This window comes from Leuciscus leuciscus (assembly GCF_965113295.1).
Source record: "Leuciscus leuciscus genome assembly, chromosome: 8".
Classification (NCBI taxonomy): domain Eukaryota; kingdom Metazoa; phylum Chordata; class Actinopteri; order Cypriniformes; family Leuciscidae; genus Leuciscus; species Leuciscus leuciscus.
Window position 1 is genome coordinate 8,952,069 of NC_138732.1, and position 12,244 is coordinate 8,964,312.

The 12,244-nt window shown below is 37.4% G+C and overlaps 1 protein-coding gene across 1 annotated transcript in view; it reads right to left on the reverse strand.

Moving 5' to 3' along the window:
* Window positions 1–312: 312 nt before the first annotated feature.
* The window catches only part of pcgf3 (polycomb group ring finger 3), a 50,536-nt gene continuing 38,604 nt past the window's right edge, over window positions 313–12,244 (reverse strand). The window contains exons 8-10 of the mRNA XM_082177610.1: window positions 8,752–8,889; window positions 6,567–6,647; window positions 313–6,089 (exon numbers count right to left, since the gene is read on the reverse strand). Of these exons, the coding sequence (XP_082033736.1) occupies window positions 6,042–6,089; window positions 6,567–6,647; window positions 8,752–8,889 (267 nt within the window). The 3' untranslated portion in view covers window positions 313–6,041. The remainder of the gene's footprint in view (window positions 6,090–6,566; window positions 6,648–8,751; window positions 8,890–12,244) is intronic.

Genomic DNA, 12,244 nt, shown 5'->3' on the forward strand with positions numbered 1-12,244 from the left:
CTCAATTAAATTCTCCAAAGCTAACAACCCTGATATTCATAAGCATGAAAGAGATATAAGGGTAGACAAGTTCAAATGAATGAGAGAAACCGTAACACCCAGCTTTAAAATCTGTTATTTAAATTTAAAATTGGCAAACAGGTTCAGAGATGTCTGTCTTTTGCCATTTATACACAGTACAAAGGATGTTGACTTGCATGATACATGCCTGGGAATGTTAAGCTCCTTAAAGGGGACTTTGCATGTGATCAAATTCTAATTTAAAGTAGTCTGATCTTTGATGTTGGAAGCAGAAGACAGCAAAAGACACGCTTATTTTTAAGGCATTTATTCATGAAAACACACTTTCAAAATTTCAACAAAAGCTTCCATAAAATTGTAAGAAACTCCAGCCCAGTTTAAACAAAACTCCTTTGTGTGACTATGGAAACCATGTGCAATAAATAATCATTATGCCAGGAAAAAAAAAAATAAAGACAAGGGAAAAGACACCATTAAATGTCAATGTTTCACCACTAAAAGAAATTGTAATAGCTGTTACAAAAAGAAAAAGAAAACTGTGAGGAAAACAATGTGCGATGTATGGAACATTAGTGTGAATTGAGCCAAGCAGGCACCCGTAGAATCAGAGGGACGAGAACTGTATGGACTCTATCTGTGACCTGAGCACCTAACGAACAGATATAAATTGAATGAAGCTTCCAGAGCTGAAACCAAGAACCATCTGAGAGACATATATTGCACATTTTTTTCCTTGGAAACATAACGGTCGTTCCACACGACCCAATCCGAATGCTTTTTCCCCAGTCCGACCACGACCTTAAATTGAAATTACAGCTTGTTTTATACACAAAGCGCATACATGGATAAGACTATTATGCTGAATGACAGAGAAGGAAAAAGGGGTTATAATGCTTAAGTGATACTATGTTATCATGTTCGAGTCCTTATATCAAAGCATGTACAGATGAAGATACCGAACTCGACAAATCTTGATTTGCGGCAAATCTCGACACGTTTTATATTTCAGATCACTGCAGGACAAAACTCTTTACAGTATAAATAAATAACATTTAGCAGGGGGAAATAGTTCAGACAGAGGAGTGTGATAAATAGAAATGGCTCAGTTGAAGGTGCCACTGTGAAGGTTGGTTTCTTCAAATCTACAACAATCCAAATGCACAAACACACAGTGAAACCGGTTGCCCAACAGAACCCTAAGATGTTGCAATGCTTTTAACTGGCAGCACACACAACACACAGTGAAATATCTGGCATCCACTGGCCAATCGTTTCAGGCTCACAATCAATGCAACCCAAAACTGACCAATCAGAGTAGCCCCTTAATCAATCAAACCCTAGAAAAGCCGCCCGCTGAAAACCTATTAGGGCGGGATTGTGGTTTCTCTGTGTGTCGGCCTCATAGTCTGATTTTATAGACTTTCAGACATTAGCACAGAGTGCTCTTTAAACACACTGCTCTCGTGAGAATACAATCACGGCAGACGACTCAGAGGAAAGACAATCCTGACTCGAGAGAGAGAGTGACTGGACGGAAATGATATACAGAATGAGAAATAAACCCAAATGGTGCCCTTTAAGGGCCGCTGTAAGCTTTTCAAAAGACAATAAATAAGAAGTGCTTTCCAGCGCAGCTGAAATCTCGCATGTAGTACTTTTGATTGAAATGTTTTCTGTTGTTAAAATCTGAAAAGAGGTGAATCGTAAAAAAAAAAAAAAAAAAAAATGTACGGGTCAAATTTCACCCCAAAATCAAAAGTGAAAAAAAAAAATACAAAATTATATTTTACATACAGACAATTAACCCTATTCTCGGAGAACCATTATTATAACAATTAAGCCAAACTAGTGCCCAAATTAAAAGCACATTATCCTCCTATTGTCATTAAAGTAATGTGAAAAAATTATTACATCAATGCGAATTAAATGCGAATTATATATCTGTGTGTGTGTGTGTAGACTTCAAATGCAAAAAATCTCTAAGGCTGTCTGACATTTTTCTTTTAAATAAGCATTTTTATGTTTTTAATTGTACTCTTATCTGTGCCATTTTTGAAAATAAGGCATTTCAATAATTAAATAATAACCTTTGTCATTGCTATTAAAGTGAAATTACTGAACCTAAACGTAGCCTGATAAAAATGCTCATTTAAAAGAAAAATGTCAGATTGACTTATATAAATATATAATTTTTTCACATTACTGTAATGAGACAGACATTACGGTAATGAAAACAGGAGGAAAATATGCTTTACAGTAATTAAAAAAAGATCACAAAGGCCTTTATACAATCGCAAAATATAATTTCTTGGTTCTTTTTCTTCTTTTTTTTTGCATTTTGGGGTGAAATATATGACGCAAATACTATGTTACAGATAATATCCTGAGATTCACCCAAGGATCATCGTCTGACATCATTCCCACATCTCCAGATTTGTAGTTCAGTTCACGGAGCACCATTGTCACAGAGCCACACGCTGCCAAAAAGCCAGCAAACGGAAATGATAAGAAGACCGGCCTCCAGTCTTGGCAACTTCAGTCTGGACACAGTCCACAGCTTCTAACGCAGTAAAAGCAGGTCTCTAGTAAGCTTCTCACAGCCTGCCTGTCAAGTGAAGTAGCGCTGATGTCTCAATGCAAACCTGATAACATGGCCTTAGCATCGATCTATCCCAATACTGCGGAGTATAGCGGTTCCACACCTCTCATGCACAATAAAGCCCTGGGAGAGTGAAACTTTGTGGAGATTTAAACAATACTAGAGTGAAAAACCCTGTCTTCCAAGTTGCCTTTATCGCTTGTGTCAAAACATGAAGCAACCTCATAGAGATTTGTAATAAAGGTTTAACAATACAGACTAGCGCCAGAACAAGTTGCTATGTTCAGATCATGGGATGATCGAGCGAAGCTGTAGAAGTGATGTACGACAGGACTTTACTGTAAATGCCAGTGTTCTTTGAAACAAAAGATGACAAAGATGGTGTTAGTTTGCTATTTGAGACTGATTTCCTCTGACAGCAGTAAATGAAATTTCGTGAATACAACAAACAACTTCCCTCTAAAAACGGGCTGTAAAAACAAGTTTTACAAGACCCGAAAGCACCAACATGTCAAAAAAGAAAGAAAAGTACAGGTATTTTAAGACTCGCCCCTGGTCTGCACCATGTTTAGTTCGGTGTTATTTTTAAAAGGTACAAAACATTAGCACCATTTATTGGCTCAAATGGGAGAAACACCAGTGAACACCAGCCTTCACCATGGCAATGACCCCAAAAGAAAAGCCCTCCCAGCCTTAGACACACGCACCCAATGCTGGAGGAAAATGAAAATCAGAAACGCATTAAAAAATAACAGTAAAATGATGCATTTGTTGCTTTTTCACCAGTCTGTGAGGAATAAACCAGCAGTCTGTGTTTGGAACACTAGCCATTAAAATGTTTGCGTCAAATGGCTGATACATACAAGAACGCAATATTTAAATCATCATGACAGAATCCTCTTTATAAGAGCATATTGGTGATGCAAAAAAAAGTTTAAAAAAATGTGAAGCTGAAGACAATATGCATACTGAGATAATTCACATTACAAGACACTGCGAACAAAGACTCGCGGGCAGATGAACCATTGTTTCAATGCAAGACTTCAGTATTGAATATATAAAATATTAGTATTTGTGGAATTACTTAATGATGAGGTCCAGAAAGATTTGGTCAAGCTGGTTTGGCATTTACCCGTGTAAAAGTTGACCGCTGTAGTAGATGACGCACGTCTTTTTCGTTGATTCAAAGTAAAAACAGATTTTCGAAGTAAATGTTTGGATATAAAAAAGTCAATTTACTCTTTAAGAAATGTTTCAAATACATTTATGTTAGAAATCTGATAAGAGCCCTTTGATGTTTGATCAACTAGATGCACTTTGTTCGACCAACATCCACAATGGTACACAATTCGTCAAGGGCTTGCAACAAAAAAACAAAACAAAAAAACGATCGATTTTAACAATCAGACAATTTTCACTAACCGACAAATCATAAATATCGCTTAAACTCGGATTTCAATTTGCCATTTTCCTCTGTATTAAATCAGTTAAGGTCAAACGCTGTTCTTATTTTGCCATTTGTACAGCTTGCCATCCAGAATAGAGTGAAGTCAGGAGGGTATATGAAGCCTTTGGCACTAAGACAGCAATAAAACAAACAGCTGTACAATACATATGGACGGTTACTTGTGGGTTACATTCGTACTTCGGAGGATTGGAGAGGACTGAATGTTTCATCTTTTTAGTCTCAATCAAAAGGTGATGCATTGCATATATGACATTGACGCTGAGGGATTATATCACAGGACATACATGTACTATATGAGGGGCAGGTTGGCTATTTTTGAATTAAAGTTAAAGATATTAACATATTAAGGAGTCATCCTTACAAATCTTTAATGATTCTAGAGCTGCAAATTAGCATTTGGGAAGAAGATCAAATGATTAAAAACACCATTCCTGTCCTGAAATCGCTTTTAAATCACTGCTGCATTAAATTAGACATTTAAACGTCCTCCGAAATTTAAAGAGGACCAAAATATAAGCTTTTTGCATCACGAAAAGTCTGCACCGCTGAAAAGAGATGTACTGATGGTGAATCCATTGAAACCGGTCGAATTGCTTGGGTCATAATTTACCTCAAAATCAAGTGAAAAAATAAGGGGGGAAAAAAAACTAAATATATAGCTCTTGTTAAATAATCTTCATAATTATTATTGGAATTAATTTAGGAAATTATTAAAGAAAATATCGTGTTTTTATGACCATTAAAATGTTTTGCATCGTCACATTTTCTTCATAACAATTACACATGTTCTCTAAAACTACGCATTACTGTAATACCGTAATACAAAAAAAGTGATATATTATTTACATTTTATTTATACATCACAGATGTACAAATTTAAATGTAAATGAAAAAGAAAAAAAAAGGTGTATTACAGTAATGACTGAATTTGTGTGTGTGGGGGCGGGGGGTGGGGGGTGATTTGCATAATTGTCATGAAAATGAAGTCAAAATACAAAAGCAAAATCTTAATGGTCCCAAAACCAAGTTTCATTTTCTTTTTCCCCCATTTAATTTTGGGGTGAGAATATTTTGAGAGATTCACCCAATTCGGAATCTGGCTTGAATTCAGCTGAACATTTTAACGTCGTTTCCATGTTAGCCACATAAACGTAGGCCAAAATATAGCACTTTTGGAAAACCACTCTAAACAGTCTCTTATTTGTCTAGCCTTTAGTCTTTCACACATACCTTTCAATACATCTTTCATCCCTTCTCTCCATCAACAACTTTTATATACAATATTGGTAAATAGAACATAAATACTACACATAATTTTGCTTATTCACAATTCCACTCGTAGCGGCGCCGGAAAGTAAAGAAAGAAACCGCTCTGAGATAATACACTCATATAAACTGCTTTATATAAGTATAGAAAGGCTCTGCGCTCCCGAGAAGTGTTGGGTAAGACCTGAGAGAGAGCGGTCAGTTTGAAACGAACGCCTCCTCTCTTCTGGTTAGCAGTGTAAAAGTTGACACTTCCAAGGAGGACGGCAGACACCGAGCACCATCTTTTTGCCCATAATTGAGGTGGGAACAAAGTCCAATGGTACAAAAAATGTTAAACCTTTTCTTATGACCTTTTTTTTTGTCTTTTTTGTTTTGTTTTAATAGTGTAAACAGCGCACCAATAGGGTCTTGGTTCCACTTCTCTCATCTATACAAAAGTATAAATATATGCTTTCTCTCAATTTTTCACATATATAGGACATATAGCGGACAAACAGACAGAGAAAAGCGGTTGTTCCCGTAAGTCGCCAGTGTCGCAGTGGCTGTGCTGGTTTTGTTGTTTGCTGGCTCGTGTGTCTGTGTTGACGGGCGTTTGTTTGGTGTGGGCGTTGATGGTCTCTGCATATATAGCACGTAGCACAGTCCTCAGCCACTGGACCAAAACAACCAAGCGTTTTTGTCCAACTACAGCAGATCCATTTTGGGTCTGTAATGAAGGAGGAGGGGGGATTTCTGGAACGCACACAAAACACACATGCATTCGTGTGACTGAAAGTCATAGAGCCACTAGAACGGAAACAAAAGGCACAGAAAGTCAAGTGCTTCTATCGTTTTTGAAATGGCATTTCAGAGGAGGATTAGATATGCAATCTTTCAAAAAAATAAATAACTTGCTCTCTGCATCCAAATGTCAATTTCTGACTTGCTTTTGAACATTGTTTATGATGGATAAAAAAAAAACGAGACATATAATGATTGTAATAATACTATAAAAAAATGATATATATAAAATTACTTATGTATACTACTTATAATTATAATAAATATCAAATACTGGTCATGACGACACAAAAACAATTTCATATTTAATCTTCACATACTGTATATGATTATGAATTCATGCAAATTATCCATGCATGCATGCACGTGACATGCAAAGACGGCTAATCTAAAACAAGCATGCATGCACACAAATTTATCATTAATTACCTTAAATCTCCATCTTGTTACCACAACAAATTTCAAAGTATGATCCTTGCCCAAGATTTCTTCATTGCATAAGATGTCCAGCTAAAAATAAGCACACAAATGTAGCAAACAAAGTAAAAAAAATGTCACAGTATGTGGAAAAGTGTACACTTTCCATGATATCCATTACAGGACCATTACATATAATTACATATAATTACATTACATAAATATTTCAAAGTTCTACAAATGGATCAGGATGGTCAAATAATCTGCTGCCGGATGACTAGTTGGCCATTAGGGTTGGGAATAGAAAATCGATTCTAATTCTGGAATCAGATACTTGTTATAAAATTTAGATTCCGCTTATAAATATATTGGACTATATATATTGGATGATATCCGTGCATTCGCTCTTAAAGTGACAGCAGCCCAATAAATCTGCTGCAGTCTGGGTCATTAATGTTAATCAAAGAACAAAAGAAAAAGAAAAATCACTCACTTATCTTAATAACTATGTTATTTTACATTTGATTTCAATTTCTAAACTTTGTTCAGTTGTATTTATTTGTGCTATTCCTAATTTGCTTATTTGTTCTTATTGTATTGTTGACTGTATACTTGACTATTGACTGAATATACTATATATCTTTAATTACGTTTGAAATTTATATGAGTTAATCTCGTTTATTAGTTAGTTGTTCTCAGGCTGCTGATTTTTGTCCATGGTATTCAGCTGCAACAGAATGTTTTGCAAAAAGACAATAAATAAAACTAGGTATCGATAAGAATCTGAATCGATAAGCAGAATCAGAATCGCTAAAATTCAAACGATACCCAACACTAATGGCCATCCAGACCCATCCCTAGTATTTATCTTGATTATTTTTAAGCTTTAATATTTTTAGCAACTTAAAACATTTTAGCATGCTTACAAATTTAGTGTAAAAAGTAAAACGCTAAGTTTTGACTTTAAAATGATGCATTTCAGCAATAAAATTGTAATTGACCACCTTTTGGTAATTACTGTCGGACTCAAATGTTTCATGGCACGAGTGTCGTGGGTAATATGAAAGATAGTACAGCTACGTAGGACATCATTTGCCTGTTGCAACGCTCAAATATACAGTTTATCAGCCATTATACAAACATTTGACCACAGAATGTTGCAATCGACCAAACAGAATAACTATCCCAGAGAACCGCATAATCAATTGTGTACGAACGTCTCTTGGGACAGGTGGGATTTTATGGTGCTTTACAGAAGAGTGAGTGCTTTGTACTGTCAAAACATTCGTTCCACCTGTTATTCAAGCCGAAACAAAAGGACACAAAACCTGTAAGAGCAGCCATAACCGCCCAGAGGATTGTGTGTTCCACAGTTATAAGAGATGCCGCTCTCGCTGGAATAGCATGCAGTGAAACATCAGTGCCGGTGTCTGTGTGTTTTGGCTCGCTGTGAGTCGAACGAGAGCAGCACGACCACAGCAACACCTGCTGGAGGCCGTGAGCTCTTTGCACTATTCTCAGTTTAAAGTCGTCGTGAGTATCTGGGATCCGAACCAAAGATGTTCAGAGAGGTGGCGTGAAACAATGAAACTTTTGATGCTTATTAGAATTTAGTTCTTCAAAGGTTTTGCTTTCCTCTTGCACTTCAAAGTAGAGCTGTACACAAGCTGCTGCCATTTCAGAGTCATATTTTTTATCTGGCTCTGAGAAGTATTGTGCCACTGGCAGCTATAACTCTCGATACTCACGGAGAACAACAGGCATTTGGCAGTATTATTGCGGGAGAAAGTTTTTGACGGATGTGTGTGGTGGAAAAGCCCACACATTTCTCACACAAAGGAGGGAGAAAAAAAAAAAACGATGATTAAGTACCAATAATTAGTCAAGTTTTGTGTTAAATTGCACTATGAGATGTTGGCAGGCTGCGAGATACATGACAGAGAGCAAATGATATTACAGGCTATTATTTGTCTCTGAAAATATGAGGCACGTTGAAAGCTTTGTGGGAATCGTGACAGCGCGGAGGAGCTTTGAAATCCGCGTGATGACTCACGCATGAGCCATTGTCATTGGGAAACTGCGATGCCGGCCGGATTGGTGGCAAAGGTCTCTAACTAGTTAACTTCGGCCAAGGGAAAAGGCAGATAATGGGGTCCGTTTCGAGCCTATGGAGCTTCAGATATGGAGGATCACATACCTCATTGAAGGATGTCAGGTTGAGCTTCTTTGCGATGAACTTCTTGAGATGGAGAACGGTCGCCTGAGCCGAACAACGAATCCACTTCCGCTTGAGTCCTCTGAGCTTACTGCTGTTACACTCCAGACATATACTCACCTGAAGAGAAAAGACATTTAGACTTAGCACTGATAATCACATGGGAGATTTAGATAACTGCATTGTGTTAGAGACCAGAAAAACTAAACAAATAGCGAAGACAAGTAGCTTAACACATTTTGCAATGTTTGAATCCATTCAGTCTAGGCTACACGTCCTACATGTCAGATACCATGCAGGGCCTGACAAAATATTTGCATGTAAAAACATGATTTCAGGTACTAAACCTACTAAACTGGTGGAATGATCTTTCAATCTCCACTCGAGGCTCTCAAAATCTTGTCGTTGCTTTATTACACCTGTGCTGTGCCTATTTGCATAAAGTATGCTCAACATTATTGCAACGCCAATGATCGCTGTCGCTCATGTCACCTAAAACTCTCATTGAACATGATTTGTACACCCTGCATAACTGGAATACAGCTTTTGTATTATTTTTATCCAAAAATATAGAATATAGATTATATATATATATCCCCCTGACTTTTCCTAGCATATTTGTGACAACTTTGTGTCACTCTCAACATAATATGCAAGATGAGTCATTTTCAGTCTCTTGGTAAACAGCACCTGTCGCAACAACAAGACGACAATGTTTTTGTTCAGTGGTTTAATGCGAGGAATATTCTACACATGCATCCCTACATAGAGTTGATTTGAATCACTTTACATAACCATTTTAAAGTTTGGGGTAAATAATACTTTTAATTAATACTTTTATTCATTAAGGTCGCAATAATAAATTAAAAAACATAGCAACACACACAAATACTGACGCCACCAATACGATTCCAACAACAACAACAAAAAAGCAGATGCCAGCATGCCCTCCACCATCTTTCAAAACTGAGCCGAGGGTTGAGTCGCCAGTGGACTGCGGTCGCCTCGGGCAGAGTGAGGGCTTCAGAGAGTCAAGATGCATTAAGGATTTCATGCCTCTCTCTCTCTCTTCCCGTCCCCCTGTCCTTCTGCCGATAAGTGACTGAGCAGTGCAGAGTGGCACAGTGGCCCATTTGGACCAGGCCTCACCCAGAACAGACAGTAATGGAGAAGGATGAGGAGGGGCAGCTGCGCCTGGCGGCTAAACGCCAGTCCATTTCAAGGGCAAATGGTGCCGAGAGAGAAGGGCCACATTCTTTAAAAGAACAGCGGGCAGTAAATCGCAGACGTGCTCGGTTATAGGCAGGCGGTATGTGAGATGTAATCCAAACACGGGTGTACTAATAAACACAAGCTAGGAACTTCGCTATTAGCTGCATATGTGTGTGTGTGATTACTGGGTCATTACGGCACGGCCGGGGATGTTATGCTCACCGCAAACAGTCACACAAATGACTAATGGTGAACTCACTCAACCAATTAAACCACCGGATCCCAGAACAACCATAAGAGGGGCCTTTTATGTGCAGCAGCCGCCACCAAATAGCTTTCATTTCCTTGAGATGCCAAGAGATGTTGATTATTGTGATTTAAAATCTAATTCTACAAGGTTAGAGCTTCTGGTTTGTCTGGGGAATGTCTGCTGGCTTGTATCTATCACACACTCACTGTGTTGTTATTATAACCCCACATTCTGAGGTAATTTTAAAAAGGCTGTTTTCTACACTTTTGCCGCATTTTATTTTTTCACCCAGAAGTCTACTTATAATGCTAATCAAGGTGATTTCTTGCACCAAAATCAGCCAATTTAATTTCACATGACCATTTCCTTAGAACTAAACTGGCTCTTTGCAGTCTATTTTACTAGCAATTAGTGATCTCCGATATGTATATGAATCATTCTTAAGAATGGACTGAATAGGTCATAGTTGTTCTTCAGAGACTCACTAAACAGACTCTTTATGACAAGACAGACTCACAATGATCTTAATTAATGCGATGACCAAAAATAAGTACTTTTTCTGAACCAGTTCTTAACAAACTGCTCAAAAGACCCAATTCGCAGAAGTGACAACTTTCTTTTTTTTCATAATTGAAGACAATCCTGCCAGATAATTATGTTTCTAATGAATTAATTACACTTAAATAAAACAATAAAATTGTAAACCCTTCATCTAAGCCAGATGCAGGTTGAATTTTGAAGTCTGTCTATTAGCAGTGGAGTGAAATGTTCTGCAGGAATAGTAACGTAACTAAATAAATCTTTTTAGTGAATCGTTTGGTCTAGATGATTCTTTCATAAACTGGACTGAATTGGTCTTTGTGGTCTCAAGTAAACAATAGACTCACTAAACCAACTCTTTCAGCAAGTCTGACTCTCAGTGATCCAAATTAACAACACGCATAATGTGATCACAGTTATGTGAGGACCAAAATGAACCACTGAAAACCCATTTTTTGGAACGATGAGTCGGACTTGCCATCATTAAAGGCAATCCTATAAAGAACTGCAAACCAAAATTGTGTATGAAGCAAGATAAATATGCGTATAATAAAGCGGAGAAAAATAACAATTAAAATGGACCATTTTAATCTTTCATTTTTTTACCCAGAAATTCAGAAAGAAAAAATTTGCAGTAGAGTGAAATGTTCTGCACAAATGCTACTAAATATATCTAAACAAATCCCATTATTAATAAATCTCTTTAATTCCTTTGCATTTCACAGTTTATGTATTGGCTGGTTCTTTTTGGCTTCACTTCTCCTTGCAAGGTCACCCCGGACGGGTCTGACCAACAGAAGTGTTTCATAGCCATCCGAGCGTAACGGAACGAGTACTGCTGAAATTTTTATTTACATTTTACATTATATATGAGGGCAAAGTGCCTGTCTCAGCTTTACTACAGCAGACCGCATGTGCAGACAATCTCTCCTCGCACTTTTGCAAGACAACTGACTGATGACCACAGGACACAGTCTGAAATCTCCATCGATCTCTTCCTCCCACAAACAAAAACACAGGCACATTTATGCCATTTACACCCTAGCATACCTTGTTTTTCTTTGTGCTTTCTTCTCTATAAATCTCACTCACACATGCACACACTCTGCTAGAGGAATCTTATTTCACACTACGAGTTATTGCATTTTTAGACGGTATAAGCGGTATAAGCAGCATAAACATCAGACCGCCCAACACTCCGCTTGGTATCAGATCCTATATAAAGAAAATAATCTGTATTCCAAATGCAGTAGCAGTGTGTAGACATCAGCCGCACAACCTTCTGTTATTACATTATATCACAGTCTTTAATGAAACTACCAACCCTCTAAAACACTGAAACGGCTCTGCATAAGTATCTGAACATAGACTGGATATTTCAGATGGGAAGGGGCTGAGCATTTAGCATATTAACATTTACTTTTATAGTCCACTTTAGACATTCAACCAACTATAAGTAACTTTTGCAACTAC